A 20,007-nucleotide genomic window follows, 5' to 3' on the forward strand; every position below is an offset into this window, starting at 1 on the left:
ATGCTTCCTCCATTAGTTCATCACATGGTCATTTGTCAGAGAAAAATGCCCCAATTATCCAATGGCTCAGTATTTTGCTGACATGCTGGACTGATAGAGCGGAGGATCTTGTGGAAAACAAGCCGATCCTTCTGGAGGACTGGTGAGCTGAGACGGGACACCACAAGCTCATTCTTATTTGTAAGTATTTTATATGTTTTAATGTGGGCAGAAATATCTTTGAAACTTTTCCTTCATTGCTTAAAATATCTGTTAGTGATCTGAGCATTCTTGGTCAGTTGCTTCACAAAGCAGTCATGGGAAGATTGCAATAAAGATAAAGACAGTGAATGGGTTATGTTATGTACCATAATAGCAACATGCTGTAGGTCGGTATGTTGGTGGACTTAAACGGATGAGTTTTGTCAAATTTGCCTTCAAAGTCACAGAACTCATGGAGACCCTGCCTGCTGTCTTCTGAGGCAAAAGAAGAGAAAGATTATTAATCTGTTTCTTATACATTATTTCTTTCTTCGCAGCACCAAACACAGCAATCCTGCTTACTGTGGAAGGTGTATGATATGTTGACAGAGGAACACGGATACAGCACCCTCCTGTGGCTCATAAGGACATGGTGATCTCAATCCACCAGGCCATGGTGGCATGCGTGCTCCTCCTGTGCACGGTGTGTAACGGGATGCCTGACCCTGCTCAGAGGGAAATGCTGATGCGTCAGGAGGCTTCCAGACAGACGGGAGGCAGAGTGATACTGACAGCGGCAGAGCAGAGGCTCGACACTCACCTTCACCGGTTGAAGGAGCAGGAGATGTCTGCTGCTCCGTTTCCCCCTGCTGTTCACTTCTTCAAGGCAAAGCCCCTCATCCAGCAAAGCTCCATCTTCAGCCTGCTGCGAAAGATGCCCAAAGGTGATCTGACCTCACCTGGTAGTGACTGAGGTGTGGGATCATAAATAACTCCCTCAGTCATTATCTTCACTTTCATGACACAGCAGGTCACTGTAATGTTTTCAAGGTCTAGGTACAGTAACATCAGGCTGAGTTTGAGATGATATCCTGTTGTCTTGGTAACAGGTGGAGCCCTCCACATCCACAGCTCATCCCTGGTCAGTGTGGAATGGCTGGTGAAAAACGTCACCTACAGGCCGCACTGCTACATCTGCTTCACATGGGACAGGTCGGTCCGCTTCCTGTTTTCCAGTCGCCAGCCTTTCCCCCGCTGGGACTGCGTCTACTGGCAGCTGGTGGAGACGCTCAGAGCCAAAGCAAAAGACCCTACAGACTTTGATAACAGGTAGAATTAAAAATCATCAAGGACTGCCAAGATCTAAAGGCCACGTAACATTGAATAAAGAGCTGATATCTGTTTCTGGGTGTTTTTCAGTTTAATGCGGCACCTCACACTGTTCACTGAGGATCCAGACAAGGCGTACCCAAGTCAAGATATTGTGTGGGAGAAGTTCGAGAAAGCCTTCATGGCAGCTGCTGGGCTCGTCACCCACGCCCCTGTGCTGAGGGATTACCTCTACCAGGGCCTGGAAGAGCTGCACCGGGACAACATCATGTATTTGGAACTCAGAAGTGGCCTGTCAAGGGTTTGTGTTCGCTTGTTGATTCATTCCCACCTCATCCCCAACTCCAGACTCTCTTAAAGAGCCACAATGGAAATAAGTGATAGTGGTTTATTGCATGATCCCAACTTTTTCTGTTTTTTTGTAGTTTGTCAAAGTTGTCAAATTCAATTAAAAGTTCAAGATTGCCAATATGCAAACTGATATTATATTCAATATGTTCTGATATATTTTCAATTAACTCTTTTTCTGTTCTAGACCTATGAGCTTGATGGAACCATTCACGACAAGGTCTGGTCTCTGAAAACTTTTCAAGAGGTCACACAGAAGTTTGTAGCAGATCACACGGACTTCCTAGGAGCTCGTATCATAATTTCTGTCCACAGGTACTGCATCTATCAACACACATAAACATAACACAAAAAGAGGGGGACTTTCATACTGAAATCCAGCACAGAAGACTAATTGCATGCTTAAGATTGTAATTGTTAACATAATCCACTGTTTTTCAGTTGCTGTTGAATGATTTTGTCTCCAAAATCCATACAAAGCTGGATAATTTACCCTAATTTATAAACTCTAATTTGAATTATCACCATCCAGTTTTTATCATCTACTGCTTCAGCATGTATAAAATATTTTTTGTGTCCATAACCCAACATGTTATCACCTATTTCCAGCAGTAATCTGAGAACAGGTTGTGTTTGTTTGGCAAACATCTGCAGACATTTAGATCCCTCTAGATCTACTGAAGTTGCACTAGGCAAGATTTTCTTTCTTTCCAAGGTCTTTTTATTAATCAAAGTAACACTGTGCACTAGGCAAGATTTTAATGTAATAATACACCTGTCTGATCAGCTTAAATCACAAAGTGAGGCTGCAATAGAAAAGAGACACCGGAGATTTGCCCTATTTACCCAAATAAAATTCTGGTGTCGGGTTTGAACACTTTTCTGCCTATGTTAAGTGTTTATTGATGTCATGTTACAGGATTTCTCGGTATTGAAGTTCAAATTTCTCAAACAGTGACCTCTCGCTGCCATTTGGAGCCGCCCACATGGAAAGCTGCCTAGTGCAGCTTTAAGTGACTTCATGTCTGTGTGCATGTGTGAAACACCTGTGGTAAAATAACCTTTATAGGCCAGCTGATGGCCCTCATGTAAGATCACACTTAGGACCCAACATTGCATGACAAAGCTGTTATAAACAGACATACTGTAACATACCAATGGATATGGAGCCTAATAATCATTCAAAACTACCACTAAATACAAAACTGACCAGTTTTATTGAAAATTACGAAGTCTTCTTAGCCAATTTTTTTCTATTACTGTTTATCAGCTTCAGTAATACTTACAACTATATTTTAATCTGCTACCTTTGGCACAATATACAACACAACTCACTACCAACTATAATTATACTAATTGACTTCTATATTTAGCTGCAATATATTAAACAGGATTACCATTACCTGTGATTACTCTCTATACCCAGCCTATTAATTTGGTCACTCGGTGGTCATGATGTTCTGAAACTGTAAACTAATCACTTGGAACATCTTTCTTCGTCATTTAGAGCACTGGGTGTATCTGAGGTCAAAACAGCTGTGAAGGAGGCCATTCAGATGCAGAGAGATTTCCCAGAAGTTGTTGCAGGATTTGACCTGGTGAGAACTCACTCGACCAGCCAGTAATGTGGAGACTAATTTTTACAGATTTCCCATGTGACAATAATGGATTTGTTCAACGGAAATCAGAATGAAGTACATTACTGTTGCTAATTTCCTCTGCTTGTCATCAGGGTGCAGTTTGGTTATCCATGACTGGCAAGTGGTAAAGTTAATATTATGGTTTGAAGGTTGGCAGGGAGGACAGTGGGAGGACTCTCTGGTACTTCAGGGAGGCGCTCTCGCTGCCAGCTGATCTGGGGGTCACACTTCCTTACTTCTTTCACGCAGGAGAAACAGGTGGGTGGCTCAAAAATATAACATACACAATTATTGCTGATTACAGATTCAGCTGGAACTAAAGCTGGGATAGCCTTACAGATCATGTGAAATATACTCCATCAATTAGGAAGACAGAGGTCCCATGTCTTCTCAAAAAACACAAATTGGTATTCATGAGATTCTCAAATGGAAGAAAATGGTCATTTTTTGCCGCCAGCACAAAGATGACGCATCAAAATCATCTCAAAATCATCCTGCTCCTACTGAGAAGCACTGATTAAAAAGTAGATACCCATTGCCATTGAGGGAATCTTCTCTGTTGACTCATGTATTTTGACTTTACCGTGTGTGTGTGTGTGTGTGTGTGTGTGTGTGTGTAGATGAAGAAGGCACCGATGTGGATCAAAACATTCTTGATGCCCTTCTGTTCAACACCACTCGCATTGGGCATGGCTACGCCTTGGCACACCACCCACTGGCCAAGGAGCTTTCCAGGAAAAGAAACGTGGCTGTGGAGCTGTGCCCCATCTCAAACCAGGTCAGATCATCTATTGTCATCAGAACAATAGAATAGAATAGAATAGAACAGAACCTTAACCCACACATAAAGTTCAAAGGTTTTAAATTGGCACTTTCTTATGATTCAGATTCAGCACGATGATTCCGCGTTTGTACCTGTGTGTTTGACCTTTGACCTCCAGGTGCTGAAGCTGATATCCGACCTGCGGAACCACCCTGCGGCCATGCTGATGTCCGAGGGCCACCCATTGGTGATCAGCTCCGATGACCCATCTCTCTTCGGCACCACTGGCCTCTCCTACGACTTCTATCAAGCCTTTGTGGGCATCGGGGGGTTAAAAGCGAACCTGGCCACCCTCAAAGAACTGGCTGTCAACTCCATCAGGTGGGATCACAGTGTTTTCACCCGTGTGTTTCCTCTTCACGGTCAGCCGATGTGTTCCTTCAGTCCCTCTGTGGTTTTAATCCATCTCAACCGACAGGTACAGCTCCCTGCCACCTCATCTGAAGGACAGGGGCCTCATCATGTGGCAGAGCAAGTGGGACATCTTCGTCTCTGACAGTTCATGACAGCCAGACCTCAAAGGAACCTGTTCGACTTGAATGATGTTGGTAATATTTACCTTTTCAACTGAAGCAAACCATTTGAGGCCAATGTCAGAGTTGTTAACTGCTAATTTTTTGTAGCAATCAAAAATAAATTTTTCACAAATACTGTGATATCAAATGATGGTTTGTATTGACTTTTTTTATCATACTATAAAGCAAGGAATCTCTGTCTGTATGTGTGTCCTTCGCATATCTCGAGAACCGTTAGTCTGATCTACTTCACACTTGGCGGGTGTATTGCTGGGGACCCAAGGATGTGCAGTGTCGGATTGGACACGCGACACATTCAATATTAATAAACTTTGAATAAACAAGCGAACAGCGCTCTGTGAAGCAGCGGGGCTCAAAGCAAGCGACTGATAGCCTACGCCTATTTTGAACGGGCACTGCACTAGTATTTACAACAAACAAAACAATGGTCACATAGTGGTAGTTCATGTTTTGTCTTGCAAATCCAAGTCAAAAACATACATTCATCATACAAATGTATGATGTGAAAATAAAAACATAAAAAAACAAAGAAAATAAAAACATAAAAAAACAAATTAAAAAAAACAATCGCACACATCATCCCCAATGTCCCAATTCATCCACAACAATATATTATCATCATTGCTTATGCACTGTCTGCCTATCATGGATCCAAGTCATCCAATGCAAAATGCAAATTCAGACCAAAGACACATAGTCATTTTAGATCTTCCTCTGACACAAGATGCAGTCTTTGTGCAGATATGGCTCATTTATCATCTTGTGTTCTGAGCCCTGCCACCAGTCTTTCAGAAGGCTTTGATAACATGTTGTATCTTCCAGTGCTGATTGGTGCATTGCTGAACAATAAGTTTGTAGTAGTTGTCGGCACCAATAGCGATCTCCAGACATCTCTTTGTCTCTCTGTTCTGGATAGTTCCTCCCTGTGAACAAAAGATTTTACTGTTGAGATAAAAGCATTTTCTAGATACTGTTTGGGGAAGCATCCATCAATATATTGATAGACTGACCTACTTGGTGTAGATTTATATTTTAAAATCTAAATATTTACTTGTTTGAAGTCCCACAGCATGTGGAATTTCTTCTGCTTGGCCAGTTTGCACTCGTACAGTCCTGGGTAGGCTCCTTCACCGGGGTCCACCAGGCAGCGGTTGCTATTGTACTTGTGAGATTTGATGCCACCAATGTAGATTTGTCCATTGCCTCGATAATAACAGTGCTACACAGGAACACAATAAATATCCATGTAATAAAGCAAATACATCCTAGTCTATGTAGATACTATCAGACGCTGAATGATTGATCACACCTGTGGGGAGTAGTGGTGACAGCCATGCACAATGGGCGTGTTCCCAGGCACTGGGCCTTGGTCAACACAGAGATCTGGCTTCAGGTCATTGGACAGCTGCCAAGAGAAGCAAATAGTGACCCATTATCAATGACTACACTGAGCACTGTGTTGTACTGGGTAGCACACCAGAGGTAGAATACATTTAATCATTCAGAGATATTACTTCTGAGGCCCCAGTTATTTTTTAAGCTTGATGAATGCTGATAAAAATAAATAAAAACTCCAAGCTCTAGAAAAACAGAAATAAACCGCTGCTTTGTAATACACATTATACATTTGAAATTCGCATTTAGCCAATTATAACTTGGGCCTTTCATGTACAATTGGATTTGATGTTTCTACTCACAGCTCCATAAGCAAGCAGGTCCTGCAGGGGGTCCAGGAGAGGGTAAACATTATCAATATACCACTGGAAGGGCTTGCACTTCAGCTTCTCTCTCAGCTTCTTCCTCTCTGAAACATCCCCAATGTCTATGCCATGATCCTGTTTGGGTAAATCATATCAGTCCATCGGTGACTCTGGCCAAGTAAGACTGATAAAAAGAGAAACTACAAAGGCCACTCTGTGTTTACACTGTTTGTCATAAGCCACAAAGTATTTCCATTTTGGCTACTTATGCAGTTTGATGTAAATGGATGGTGGTGTACTGTATGCAAAAATCTATTGTCTGATAGACATTACCTTGAGTGGAAGATTCCAGGCAATGTTGACGTTGTTTTTGTATTCATCCATCCATACCTCAGCCACCCTCAGTGCATTGCGCTTCACCATTACACTCAGGTCTGGGAGGTAAGGCTTGATGGCCCGTTCAATGTGGGCAATTTTAGAGCAAGGTATAACCTCTACACTCCCTCCGCACAGCCACACCTGCCACAAAACACACACAAAGAATGAGCTGATATGAATTATTTAAAAATAAGTATCTTGGAAAAGGCTAATGTAGAAAAATAAAATTGCACTGCAGGAAACATACAGTCCAAAGAATAGTTTTTAGCAGGTGTGGGACTGCAAAGAAGTCACAGGCAGTTAAGAAGAGTAACATGGGTACTGCAATTACAGTCCCAAATACGCAACACCACTCATTCATTCATCCATTCAGTCTCTTTACCTGCGTATTCCTATTGAGAGTCATGGGGGGGGGGGGGGGCTATCCCAGCATGCATTGGGCAGGGAAACACCCTGGACAGGTTGCAAGTCCATAACTCAGAAAAAACAATCATACACACTTACAGTCACACCTACGGGCAATTTAGAGTCTCCAATCCACCATGTCTTTGGACTTTGGGAGGACACCAAGGCAGATGTGGGGAGAACAGGCACACTCCACACAAAAAGGACAGAGATTTGAACCCAGGACCTTCTTGCTGTGAGGCGACACAGCAGTGCTAACCACTGAGCCACCATGCTATCTATTATCAGTATGCTGCTCCTCTGTGTATTTGGAGCTTTAATTACAGTGTGTTAGTCATTCTGCAACCAACTGAAAAAAAAATTCCCTTGATTAGCTCACCCGGATGCCTAGTTCCACATTTTCACCACCGTATATTTTCATTCCACCATCAAGGCTTCCGATCTCTCCAAAGAACTTGCGATCAGCTACAAGTATTCCCATGATAGAAGGGCTCCTGGTGACAGGATTAGACAAATAAAAGTCCAAAGAAGTCCACTTGGTTATGAGTGTTTTCCATGGGGGGGAGGGAAGTGAGACTGTGAGACCGTGTGACTTACTTGCCAGGCAGAGACTCGTCCTTCAGTGCGTACCACTCGGGTCTGAAGGACTCATACATGCACCACAGAGCCCAGTCAAAGGCATCGGCTGCAGGGGTGTAGCGAGTCACTGTCAAGTCGTCATAGTTGACTCTGTCAAACACAGGTGTTAATATCAAGGTGCGGTCCTCCTTGATGCGAGCTAACAGTGGCTCTGCCCTGGGCACACAAAACACAGCGACAGTTTAACCTCAGGTTACATCAGTGACAGCAAAAGACACAGAAAATCATCACCGGATCAATAAGTTAGCAACTAAAGAAAACATAGGCAGAGGGTTTAACCAACTCAGATTACTCAGTAAGGGAGAGCCGCAGCCCTTGACCAACCAGTCAACGTGGACTTCTATGTGAGCGTCCAAGATGGCCACCACGTCCCCTTCAGCAGCCCTCCACCCTGACAGTCTGGCCTGGGTGAGGCCGAGCTGCTCAGAGTGTCTGATCCTCTTCACCAAGCCAGGACGCTCCTCGTGGATGGACATGATGTATTCATCCAGCTTCTCCTTTAGATCCTCTAGAGAAAGAGGAATGGGGGTTATATGAAGTGTGGCTGTGGAAGTCAGTGGGCCCTGTGTTTCTATTTTTATGACCATGCATTTCCATGTGTTGGATGTTTTAACTTGTGCTGCTGATTGTATTTTCCCCCTTGTCTGTTGTTTCCCTGTCTCTGCTGTGTGAGAGACAAATCTAGTTCCCCTCTGGCAATTAATAAAGTATATCAATCAATCAACCAACCAACCAATCTCTTGTTGTCCTCTCCTCAATCAAACCCCACAAAAAAAAAACTGTTCATGTGTTAGCAGAGGTAGCTTGGCTCACGCCTCTCACTATAAAAGCCCTGACTGAAACTTTAAGAGCCCAAATATCACCTATAGATCACAAAGAGACAAATATCCACCGTAGTAATTATTTAAAGAGCCAGAAACTAGCAGAGCCGTGTGTGGCAGACCTACCATTAGTGCTGTGATCATCCACCAGTACGATTTCCTTCAGCAGCCGAGCTGGAGTCTTGTCAATGATGCTGCGGATGGCCCTCTTGATGATGGAGAGGGCTTCATCCAGGTAGATTAACACGACGCTGATAGTAGGCAGATCTTGCGGGTATTTTTTCTCAGCACACCTTGGAATGGAAAACAACAGTGTTAACAAGAATTTCAATGATTTCAAAGGGTTTATGTGCTCGTTTTAAATTACCTGGATCTCATACTGAATAGGTTAACATTAAACAACCCGTTCTGCCTATATTGGAGCATGTGTTAGCTGTGATTCATTAGTAAGGACTGTTTGATTTGATTTTGACTGGATTTGAGTAGGAAAACGGTTCTCACTTGGGATTCCTGGTGTCGGGGATCTCCCTGTTGAGGGGCAGCCTGTCACTGAGGAAGGCATTGTAGCCATATCTCTGAAACAGGCTCTCAGCCTCTTTCTGCTCCTCCTCTGACAGCCCATCACCCCACTTTCTGAACAGTGCAGAGTTGGGGTACAGTTTCCTCACCACCTTGCTCTCCTTCTTCACCTCTGGAGCCGCTGGTGCCGCTGGTGCTTCTTTCTTGTCCATATTATTCATCAGTTTGACTGTGGGCAAAGTGAGCAGCTGAGCACTCGTCACCGTTATCAAGACGGATATCTCACTACCTTGTAATAGCTTCTATACTAAGTCAATTTAAGGTTGGCAGATGGCTGAAGCATAAGTTGCTCCTCCCTGAAATGTAAACATAGCATTCCCTATAACACTACCAAACACTAGTCAATGTTTGCCTTTGCATTTACACTCCATTAGCAAATGAAGATCAGTGAACTGATACTATAACTGTAAGGTTAGAATATTACAGACATTTATGTAAAAAATGTGTTTGGTATTCTGTGTTCAAGATGAATGAATGAGTGTATGTGCATTTTGTTAAGCTATTTACAATTATTTAAAATTTATTAAGCATAAATAATAGGCTAAGTATCTGCAAATTGTGTGTTTGTTTTGTTAAAATCTCACATTATACTTTCTGTCTTTAACACAGAATCAGCTGCTGGGTTGAGATTTGGACTTACCCAGCTTGTTGATGTCTGCTTCCATCTTGTCCATCCTCTTCAGGAAGCCCTGGCCCCTGAGTGAGTCGTTGTAGTGGGCCCTCTGGAGCCTCTCCGAGTGGGTATGGACCTCCCGCTTAATGGAGCCAAGGTAGAGTATGGCTGCAGCCATGGCAAGAGCAGGAACTATTCCTCTAAGCCAGCCAAGTCTCATCCTGCTGCTGCCTCTGTGTGGCACGTTTTGTCTCGCATTAGAAACCTGGCAAGGTAAAAAAGGGAGGGAGAAAGGTGTCCCTTGCCTCTTATTTAGGTCTCTCTCTCTCTCTCTCTCTCTCTCTCTCTCTCTCTCTCTCTCTCTCTCTCTCTCTCCACATTTCTCCTCCTCCCTCCTCTCTTTCCACACATCTCTCCCTCCCTCCTTCCCTCTCTCTCTCTTTCTCTCTCTCTCCACGTAGACATCCTGTTTTAGCTGACTTCATTTGATGTCTTGAATTTGTTTTTGGAATTATTCGATTTATTCAATTTATTAGTACAACAGTGGTTTTCAGTCCTGGTCCTCAGCACCCAGAACCCTGCCTGTTTTCTTTCTAGTCTCTAATCAGGAGCTGGTTTACACCTTGGACAGCAGGTGAATGCAATTACCTAGCTGGTAGGATAGAAAACAAGCAGTTAGTCCTGACAGCCTCTGCCAGGTAGAACATTACACAGATACTGCTGAGCCTCACTGCTCATGTCTGGCAAGTCTTTTTTTCTAAGTTCTATTATGTTGAGAACATGATTTCTATTACGATTGTTAGACAAAATTCTTTGGCTCTGTCTAATCCATATAATGTAATTGAATTGCCTTTGTGCTACAGACATCTGGGCAACAAATGCACCATCCACATATCAGCTGTTGGAATACAGACCAGCGGCATCTGCTTTATTGGTGTAATGGCCCTGCATCCTCCTGAGCTCCGACACCGCAACCCATATGTCTGTCTTGGTTGTCAGAGGAGACAAATGACTTACTGAAATACTTGAGCATTTTGTAGCGTTAAGTGAAAGAAAAGTGCCATAAAAATGTAGAAATTATTTTCCTCATTATTATTTCATCTGTGCCAGACTGTAATCAAGGATGTTGCTCAATTTACACTGTACACTTGGGCGTGCTCAGAGTCTCATCAAACACAATGGAGCCTGACTCACTGATTGTCCAGCCAAGATGAAATAAAAAAAGATTACAGCCTACCACATGTTTCTTATGCCTTATCTGCTAACAGAAATCAGAGACACTTGTTTAACTTTACTACTGTGCAGCAGCTGGTCACTAAGCCCAATAGATATAAAGTGAATGTACAGGGAAATCTTCCTGATGTTGAGTTGCAGCCTCTTTTGCACAATCCACATCTCAATTGTCTCAAAGCTTCAAAATCCTCCTCTAACTGCTTCTCTGTATCTCCATCTGCTCCTTTGTGGTTGATATAGATTTAATAAGGGAAATACCTGGATTCACCTCATCAGAGTCACTAATATGTTGGACGGTCAGTCTAGTTCAGGTGCAGAACCACAGTAACTGTTTACCCACCTGCCGATATAACCTGTTCTGCCTGATATTTCTGCTTTAGTCAATATTCCCCAGAAACCCCTCCTGCTTCTCAAGCTGCAATATGCTATACAAGGATTCTATTGTGTTCTTAATTCAAAAGATAAACATTATTGTAAAGGTAGGGGAGGGTGAGGGGTCTAATGTGGCGACTGCGGAGGCTTTGTTGTCCCTGCAGGGTGTTTTTCAGAGACAGGAATCAGGAGTCGGGAGTTTGTTTACACTTTACAGTGTTACAGTTCAGGCACAAGGCGTGTGGAAAGGACACAAAGGAAATTTAGGCTATTATAGGGGATAGGAATTACAATAACTCTGTACCCAAATATGAGACTACCAAACATTAACAATGGTGCAGCAGGTCTAGTGTCCGTCTTTTGATATCAGTTACCGTATTGTTGACCTTAAGTTTTTCTTAGCAATATTACCTTCATAACTTATTGCAAAAAAAATGAACACTGTTTCAACACATCTTGACAATTTGTGACTGCATCTAAATTGTGAAACAAGATTCAAACTGCCATGAACAGAATAATAATGAAATACAATATAATAATCATACACATATTACTTATCCTCACATACTCACACTTAACTAAGGAACTAGGCTGCAACCTAACCATAGGCCTGAGTCATAGTGTTAAATAAAAAGGTGGGTAAACTTTGACCTGTCAGTGATAATGATAAGGCAAACAACCACCAATATGAATAAAAATTAATTATATTTTCATTCATGCTTTAACTTCCTCAAAACATGCTATTAGTTTGAAACTACTCACTATAATGTATGATATGAACTTAGGCTCATATGGTGTACAAACCGAACTCCCCAAATAAAAAGGTGGGTAAATTGATGTGGTTTTATCCCTGGCTGCGAGTCAAAAGTGTAACATCTAATCCCAGATTCCCCTACACTTCATTATCACTACCAAAACATACAAAAATAAATATATAAATCTCTGAAATATGATATGCAACACAGCCAGGGTCAAATCTTGGTCACACTATTGCATATATGATTGCATAAGATGTCTCTTAATCTTGTTCTCTGTATCTGCTGAGCAAAACTGTATTTCACAAATGAAAAGGTGAGAAACAGAAAGGTTCCTATCAGTCATGCCAGAAGAGATTAAAAAAAAATACCATAAAGTACAATAAGTTCACTATGAACTCACTGTTGAGTACCACAGACACATTAGAAGTCTCTATAGGAATATTATAGTGATTTAGGGTTTTAGTGATTTTTAGATTTTTAGTAGTATCCAAGTCATACAAATCTTCTCAAATAGTTGATATCTGGAACAAAAGCTTATTAAGTGGGGGGCCATGGCCTGATGTGTATCTGTTTGGGAAGTCCTTGACATTTATCACACAATTATGTGTAAAATCAGAAAATAGGTTTCAGGGTGCATCTCAAGAGAGCCTATCAAGCTTACTATAGCGTAGAAAGAGGTACAATATGCCCCTAAAGTACAGTGTCTACTTTGGGATCTACTTGAAAATAGATGGGAAAATGGATTATTGCTCAACTAATCTCTTTCATCAATAGACAAGATCAATATATAATTCATAATCCATTTTATCTGGAGCTCCAACTGGGAATTTTCATAAAGATCTGATATCTGGTTTGGTGACATGCTTCATAAAATTTTGAATTGGTTTTAAATCTTTATTTTTTATATATGTACACAATATACAATGTTTTGCACACAAATTGAGAAAGAAGTGGATAATAACATTAAGGTAGGCAAACTGAAAAAAACTGGGACGATACTCATTTAGCCAAATACCAGGTGCATTAACACCATGATCAACAGTTTTGCGTTGAGTATGAGATGTGAACTGCTGGGAAGAATAAAGTGAAGCAAAAAACTAGAGACACAATTAACACAATTGCTGTAGCAACAACCACGAGACAGAAGCATTCATCTAAGATTTTAGCCACCAGAGTCAACAAACCACATGACAAGGACCTTTTAGTTTGCCTGAGGAAAATATATTTCAAGGAGCAAGTGGCCTATGTGCTTCTAGGTTTTGAGCCCAGCTGAAGGCATTAGGCATCAAGCATCATGTCAAAACATTCTGGAGTCACTTTTTATCTGTAGTAGTAAAAACAAAAATATTAAAGGAATATTTACATGCATCATTTTCAAAAAATAGAATGTCAAACATAAGAGGTCAAGAGTTCACTGCCACACACACACACACAGACGCAGCCTCAGAGAGGTGACCACCTCTCAGTGACTTGCAACACTGGGGTGGAGGGGTTTGACTCGAACGAGACGGGACAGTCCCAGTCGCAGACCCTGACCTGGAGACTTCACCACTGCACCCTGCGATGAGCCGGGACTTCTGCCAACCTGACCTGGGGAGGATTTTTCAAAAATAACATTATTAAACGCAGTGTTCAATCTATTTAAACATGATTGTCTATGCAGATATTAAACAAGTTAAGCCCAAGTATGGCCCTTGCTCTTTCACTCATACCTGGTGGAGTCCACTTGGGTATTCTGCCCCCTGCTGGGCTGAGAGAGACTGCAGGTTTAGATGTGGCAGCTGTGGAGGCAGCAGGCCTTCGAGGTTCTGATGTGAGCTTGGCTGGAGGAGGACGTATCACTGGTGTGGAGGCTGCTGGGAAATAGAGTAATTCTCATAAAAATGACCATTTAAAATCAAAATTATAACTAAAGGCTGTGTTTCTAAGATACATTTTAAACAGACCTGTTGCCTGTGGTTTGGCCTTTGAAGGCTTGGGTGTTTGCTTTTCTTTCTTTGGGACAAGAGGCTGTCTGGTCTTCTCATTCTTGGCTCTTTTTTCCTTCTTAGTTGTTTTTTTTACTTTCTTCACTGTGAATTCTTCATCCTCACTCTCGCCTTGTTCACTGAAATCTTCGTCACTTTCTGAATCTGGAAAGGCATTGATATTACCCTGACACAAAATGAAAAAAAAAAAAGCATGCAGTACATCAGTACAAAATCATAAACAAATTATTTATGGTGGGACGACAACCTGGTGTCGCTTTGGGCTGATAGTCATCATCCTCGTCCTTCAGCTTGCTCCTCTGCTGCTCGCAGGAAGCAGCCTTTCTCTGTCTGGACGGGGCACAAGGCGACTCTGTGATCCTGTCAAGGCCTAAGGAAAAGGAATATTCAGCAGTCACAGACACCTTTCATAGCATTTCTATCCTTATAGACTAAGATCAAATTAACTCATTATTCTATGAAGGTTCAAAGTACCAAAAAGGACATGATGTATGTGCAGCAAAAAGTATTTGTCAAGCATGGAGATATTAAATGTGTGATGAAAGCGTGGAATGTGTATGACAAGATTAAGGGAAATTACCCAAATCAGTGATATTCACGCTGCAGTTGGAAATGCGAAGTGAAGATGGATCTGTGTTTTCATCTACTGGAAGTTGATCCTTGACATCTTCTAAAGAAATATAAGAGTAAAAACTATAGAGTAACAACTATTTAGCAGTATGCAATCATATCTATGTTTTAGTGAGCAAAGCAAACCTTTGATGATGGGAAACTGGTCCTCTTTCCCATCTGCAGCATGGAGCAAGGAAAGTGTAAGGGCTGCTTCTAGATCTCGTGCATACAACTTCTCATCCAACGGTTTTCTGTGAAAAACACACAAGATTGCCATAATTTAAACCTATGTTGATAAAACATTTAAGAGGAGGTTGATTTCAAGCCATGTCACCTGCATAATGTTAGTTATTGCCATAATTTAAGCCTATGTTGACAAAACATTTAAGAGGAGGTTGATTTCAAGCCATGTCACCTGCATAATGTTAGTGCTTTATAAAGTTTTCTACTTTTTAGTATACTTCTCAGAAAATTTTTTTCAACAACTACAAATGGATCTACTTATATTATGCTATAGTTTTGCATGAGGATTCATTCCAAAATGTATATGAAAACATAACAGTGACACATCAAAACCTGCCCTTTACCAGAGTTGATGAGGGATTGTCAATGTTTCACCACATTATGTTGTTCTTTGGAATGTGACGCATGGTGGCTGACAAGACTGTGTATTTTGTATGTGCCAATTAGAGTCACAGCTGTTGCCCCGTTCTGGGCCAATGATCAGCCTGATGTCCAGGCCTTGACATTGTCTTGTGACTGGCTAGGTGCTGCTGTTTACCTACAGAGTGAGGGCAGAGAGGACACGATGAATTCAATTATGACAAAGTATGCTTTAGGCACCAGAAACATTTTAAGACTGGTAACAGAAGATATATTGATTAATGGCCATGGTAACATTGCTGTGAAAATGTATTTCAGCAGGTTGATGTGGGTGAAAGGACACATTTGTGGAAAAACTTAAGCGCTGCTAATCCAATTCTTCTCACACCAGCCTCCACTGTGTAACCACAACTGGTTTAAAATATCACACAATTGGTTGTGTTGCCTGTGGAAAAGCGTTTACATTTCCTTTTCTGGTTCATTGCCTTTGTCTGTGCTAACATCTGGTCATCAATTCTTCAAAATGAATGTTTTAGAGGCTCCACTTGCTGAACTTGTTAGAGGATATCTGCAACTTTATGACTGATCAAACGGCTTCTAAATCCTCATATTCCCTCAGCTGCCTCTCTCATTCTTTCACTGCAGCCGTTGTTGCAGCTCTGAGCTTTTGTCACCGCTATTTCTGGTTTCCCTAGGTTAGAGTTACCTCTTTAATCGTGTAAATAAACAAACAATACAGAGCTACAGCGAGTTTACACAAATTTGTATGCAGTACTGCGTTCAACTCCATTTCTATTTCGGGCAAGTGTGACATGTTACTATACCGCTGCCTCAACACTGAGATGTGATCAAAGAACCTTTAGTCCAAAAAGATGGCCGTCTGGATGCACATCATTCTGTATTCCCAGGTCTATCTATGCACCTGCAATGCACACTAGAAGTTGTTCTGCATTTTTCTCTCAGTTTGAACTGACAAAAATAGAGGCTGACCCACAGATGCCTTGATCTGATGGATGGGTATGGGAAAGTCATTCAAATCTGAGGTCTGCCATGTTATGCACATGGTTCACTGTGTAATATTCACTTGTCACCCACCTGCTCTTTTGGCTCACTGTGGACAGTGAATCTGTCTCTTGACTGGAGGACTTGCTTGATGACTTCTTGCGTTCCTGTTGTTTCACATCCTCCCTGGCTTTTTTGCTGGGTGGTGCCTTCACACAGGCAAAATCCTCATCTGTCTCAAATGATGACACAAGTGTGCAAGAGTGTGGTGTGTACATGGCAGGTTGAGGGTTAAGGTAGTTAGGCTACTTCAGCTGAAAGGGGAGTGGAGGGTGGGGGTGATATCCCTGTTATGCAATGGCCGATTAGAAAGGGATAAAGCCAAATTTACTTACAAATAAATAAATGCCCCATCCCTTGTTAACTACATATTTTGGTGAAATGCTACGGGTGAAACAGCCCTTTCCTCCATCACTCCCCTTGTTACACAACTACCAAAGTGGACTAGAGAAATACAGTTGTTAAAGTAGCATTAATAGATTAAGAGGCTATAACTCACCATCATCATTAAGGTCTTGGGAATCACAATAATTCACAACCTTTGTCTTCCTGTCAACAATAAATAACGTGTTAACAACAGCTGGTGAGTAGTGAGATGGACAAAGAGACCAGGAATTGGGATAAAACAGGTTTGACGAAGGTTTACAAACCTTGATGGTCGGTCCATAGCTTGTAAGATTGAAGATATTGAACTTAACGTTGTTTATTCAGCTAACATTAGCTTCAAGCTTGCTGTTTCGTCCACAATACCAGCTTCTGGTACAAGACCGAAGCTAATGTTAGCTACGTTAGCTGCAGAAAGAGGAGGATATGTGAGTCTGCCAGCTAACCAAGTTTTAGTTATCAGTCGTCGATAGTCAGTCTCAAAATTAACTTGCGTCCGAACATTCAACGTGTGAAATGTGACTTGCTAAAGTTAGCTAAGTTAATTAACACGTTAAATTGTCTCACTACTGATACAATACACACTCAACTGAAGCTCTCTCCCACTGCTTTCAACCAAGGAGGTTGTTAACTTTCAACGAGCCCGCCCGAAAGGTGACGTTTTGTTGACTAATCTGACTGTTACTGTGCGTGATTCGTTTGTTAAGAAATCTGTACCATCTCTTTTGTTACGGTAAAAAAAAAAGTAAGAACTTATTTAGTAGATAGCTAAATAGATGAATATAGATATATGGATCGCTGAAATCAATTTATTTGCAAGCTACCTATTTTATTTTTCTAAAAAGAAATGTGCCGAATCTGCTTCTTTAAAAAAAAAAGTCAGAGTTGCGTCCCGTGCGGCGTGTGCACACAAAACTAGCATCTGGCTTTATGTTTAGGAATGCTTTTTACAAAACCCAAGTTTGCATGACTGAATATAATACATTTCACTTCGACTTGTAAATATGTTTAGAGATATGTTTTAATAGTCCAAAACGTGCATGTTTATATGTAGGCTATATGACATTTAGGCCTATTTGAGTGGCCAAAATATTTTGGATATACTTGCAGATATAAACAGCACATAAGAAGCATGTCTTTCCTGTGTCCATATTTTGAATCAATGCCATCTACATGTAGACCTATAAATCCATTCTTTTTGGCCAATTTTTGTATATTTTTTAAACATATGTCTAACCATACTCTGAAATATATGTGAAATGTATTTTTGCAGTGTTGGTACTTGCAGTGGGGTCTAACAGGTTGTGAATTTGATCATTGGATTGAATATCAGAGTCCATCAATGGTTACCATGGAGTCTGACAGCCATTCTTTTGCACTTTGCATAGCTTATCATGAATATTAAAACTGACTGCTCTCTTGTAACACCTCACAGCTCATGGCAGTGTCCTATACTGTTTGAATCTTTTCGGTTTCCTCTTTTGCAGTGTCCCTTCACCCAAGTGCCCAGCAGTCCAGCAGATGGCAGCAGGAGCCCGGTGCTTCAGGGCCCCCAGATGACACAAGCAGTCTGCCAAGTCTGACCCGGTGAGTGACATGAGCCTGACATGTCCTCAGCCCGCCCAGTCGCCCACACTCAGGCCGGAAGCAATCACGGCTCCCTCGATTTCCCTTTTACTGCACTTCTGAGGGAGCAGCAGCCTTCCCAAGGGTTGTCATTTTCCAGCGTGTGAGTGGGTGGCTGTCGGCTGTGGTTTGTCACACAGTGGACCTGGAGCAGACGTGCAGGGACGCGACGGTCCGTGTCTTCGGACCCAGACGAGGGAGGAGGACGTGCAGCCGCGGGGCCAAAGGGCCCTGTGGTCGCACATTCCTCAACTCCTACAGCGCTGCCTACAGCCACGACCAAAATATCAGATCCAGTCATGCAAACACTGCGGTCACAACATCACGTTTCCATTCACACGTATAGATGTTTACATTGTACTCCAGACTATGTCGCAAGTAGCGTGGTGATAGGTGACTTGTTAACCATCTGAGAAATGTCACTGCACTTCAGCTAATCATGAGAAGGGAATCCAATTTATTTGGCTCTTACCCACTATACATCTCTTTTTAACCTAGTACAGGAAGTGATTTGGAACATTATGTTGTTGGAGTAAAAATTGCACTGTCTCCACCCCTATATATTCCCAAAACAAAGTCACATGACCACTGGTGGAAGAACAAATGCTTCACTTAAATATAAGTAGAAATGCCCTCCTAGAATATGTGTGTTCTTTCATATCTAACTAAAACTGCACATTGTAAACTTGTTCCTCTGTGCTCACTAGTGTACAATTCTCAGTATATGAACTTCTAAGGATTGGTAGTTGACTGAAGCTGGGTCTGGTTGCTTCCACTCAAAGTCTCCAGAAATGGAAATATTCAAGCTAAATATAAGTAACTCAAAGCTGTACTCAGCTGCAGGTATGTAAGTTCTGATAAACCAGAGTACATGGAACAGATGTACAACTAAGCAGGTATACACATGCACAGCTTAGATAAAATAAGAAAAGATGAAACTGTATTGATCCCCATGGGGAAATTGGGAAGTAATAGGAAAGAGCAGGGAAAAAAGAAAATAGAATATTAGCACAAAAATAGAATATAAAATCAGCAATAAAAACAATAAAATAGAATATAAATAATTATGGGGTTATATATACATATGCAGCCCACAATTTCAACACGTTAAGTAGTTTGTATGGGTGGGAAGTATGGGAAAGAGTATGGATTTCTTACATATATGGATTTACTTTCTGTTGTTACTAACTGTACAGGCAGAAGAAGATACACATCCAACATTGCAAGTGGCACAACCATTACAGGTAGGTATGTTTGCATTATTAACAGGTGAGAATGTCAAGTAAGTAAATGCCCAGTCTGTGCATTCTATAAATTGGCTTGTTTATTCCACATATTAAATTAGCCTTGAATTAGAATTTAATTGTTAAAACCTGTTGTAGGCCAAGATATGAAACAGACTCATAAATATCTATCCATAGCACCAGCAGGCAGTATTACCAGACTATTTTGGAATTAGACATCCTGCTTGATTTACTAGCCTACTTGGCAGTCGTGAGGTCATCAGTCTTAATTTGAACTTGTTAGTTGGAAGTGGTCAGGAGGCAGTTTTCCCCCTCAACCACTGATGTGAATACCGTCATTATGTATAGCATCA

The 20,007-nt window shown here is 41.6% G+C and overlaps 3 protein-coding genes across 6 annotated transcripts; 1 reads left to right on the forward strand and 2 right to left on the reverse strand.

Moving 5' to 3' along the window:
- The first annotated feature begins 72 nt into the window (after nucleotides 1–72).
- ada2b (adenosine deaminase 2b) lies at nucleotides 73–4,918 on the forward strand. Its single transcript, XM_071527050.1, has 10 exons — nucleotides 73–180; nucleotides 519–905; nucleotides 1,071–1,290; nucleotides 1,381–1,591; nucleotides 1,826–1,953; nucleotides 3,146–3,236; nucleotides 3,428–3,536; nucleotides 3,899–4,056; nucleotides 4,220–4,422; nucleotides 4,520–4,918. Exons 2-10 carry the CDS (start codon nucleotides 611–613, stop codon nucleotides 4,605–4,607), a joined length of 1,503 nt encoding a protein of 500 aa, XP_071383151.1. The 5' UTR covers nucleotides 73–180; nucleotides 519–610; the 3' UTR covers nucleotides 4,608–4,918.
- A 155-nt stretch (nucleotides 4,919–5,073) lies between these two features.
- On the reverse strand, nucleotides 5,074–10,032 carry LOC139650387 (probable polypeptide N-acetylgalactosaminyltransferase 8). Its single transcript, XM_071527039.1, has 11 exons — nucleotides 9,800–10,032; nucleotides 9,082–9,328; nucleotides 8,707–8,873; nucleotides 8,084–8,267; nucleotides 7,718–7,915; nucleotides 7,500–7,614; nucleotides 6,671–6,856; nucleotides 6,335–6,472; nucleotides 5,947–6,042; nucleotides 5,689–5,856; nucleotides 5,074–5,560 (listed from the first exon to the last, which is right to left on the reverse strand). The coding sequence occupies exons 1-11, from the start codon at nucleotides 9,990–9,992 to the stop codon at nucleotides 5,426–5,428; spliced, it is 1,827 nt and encodes a 608-aa protein (XP_071383140.1). The 5' UTR covers nucleotides 9,993–10,032; the 3' UTR covers nucleotides 5,074–5,425.
- Nucleotides 10,033–13,091: 3,059 nt separating this feature from the next.
- rad51ap1 (RAD51 associated protein 1) lies at nucleotides 13,092–17,343 on the reverse strand. 4 transcript variants are annotated; one of them, XM_071527052.1, is made up of 9 exons: nucleotides 17,051–17,343; nucleotides 16,900–16,949; nucleotides 16,434–16,572; nucleotides 14,880–14,986; nucleotides 14,704–14,793; nucleotides 14,371–14,493; nucleotides 14,082–14,267; nucleotides 13,848–13,988; nucleotides 13,092–13,725 (listed from the first exon to the last, which is right to left on the reverse strand). In XM_071527052.1, the coding sequence occupies exons 1-9, from the start codon at nucleotides 17,065–17,067 to the stop codon at nucleotides 13,598–13,600; spliced, it is 981 nt and encodes a 326-aa protein (XP_071383153.1). In that variant the 5' UTR covers nucleotides 17,068–17,343; the 3' UTR covers nucleotides 13,092–13,597. The 4 variants fall into 4 exon arrangements, with proteins under 4 accessions (XP_071383153.1, XP_071383152.1, XP_071383154.1 ...); XM_071527051.1 differs by having other exon boundaries at nucleotides 13,848–13,991; XM_071527053.1 differs by having other exon boundaries at nucleotides 13,848–13,991; nucleotides 16,434–16,576.
- Between the last annotated feature and the right edge of the window lie 2,664 nt (nucleotides 17,344–20,007).

Source organism: Centroberyx affinis, unplaced genomic scaffold, assembly GCF_046629955.1.
Source record: "Centroberyx affinis isolate AG114_WGS23_722 - 3 ecotype Tasmania unplaced genomic scaffold, CSIRO-AGI_Caff_v1 ptg001486l_1, whole genome shotgun sequence".
Taxonomy (NCBI): Eukaryota; Metazoa; Chordata; class Actinopteri; order Beryciformes; family Berycidae; genus Centroberyx; species Centroberyx affinis.

What these genes read in the sequence shown, in the direction of transcription:
- ada2b (XM_071527050.1), top strand. Translation starts at nt 611, where the DNA reads ATGGTGATCTCAATCCACCAGGCCATGGTGGCATGCGTGCTCCTCCTG. An exon ending in GCTGCGAAAGATGCCCAAAG is followed by an intron (nt 906 to 1,070) that starts GTGATCTGACCT and finishes TCTTGGTAACAG; the next exon opens with GTGGAGCCCTCCACATCCAC. An exon ending in CCTACAGACTTTGATAACAG is followed by an intron (nt 1,291 to 1,380) that starts GTAGAATTAAAA and finishes GGTGTTTTTCAG; the next exon opens with TTTAATGCGGCACCTCACAC.
- LOC139650387 (XM_071527039.1), bottom strand. Translation starts at nt 9,992, where the DNA reads ATGAGACTTGGCTGGCTTAGAGGAATAGTTCCTGCTCTTGCCATGGCT. An exon ending in GGATGATCACAGCACTAATG is followed by an intron (nt 8,268 to 8,706) that starts GTAGGTCTGCCA and finishes CTCTTTCTCTAG; the next exon opens with AGGATCTAAAGGAGAAGCTG. An exon ending in ATGTGGAACTAGGCATCCGG is followed by an intron (nt 6,857 to 7,499) that starts GTGAGCTAATCA and finishes GTTTTGTGGCAG; the next exon opens with GTGTGGCTGTGCGGAGGGAG.
- rad51ap1 (XM_071527051.1), bottom strand. An exon ending in CCAAGACCTTAATGATGATG is followed by an intron (nt 16,573 to 16,899) that starts GTGAGTTATAGC and finishes CATTTGAGACAG; the next exon opens with ATGAGGATTTTGCCTGTGTG. An exon ending in GGCCAAACCACAGGCAACAG is followed by an intron (nt 13,992 to 14,081) that starts GTCTGTTTAAAA and finishes TCTATTTCCCAG; the next exon opens with CAGCCTCCACACCAGTGATA.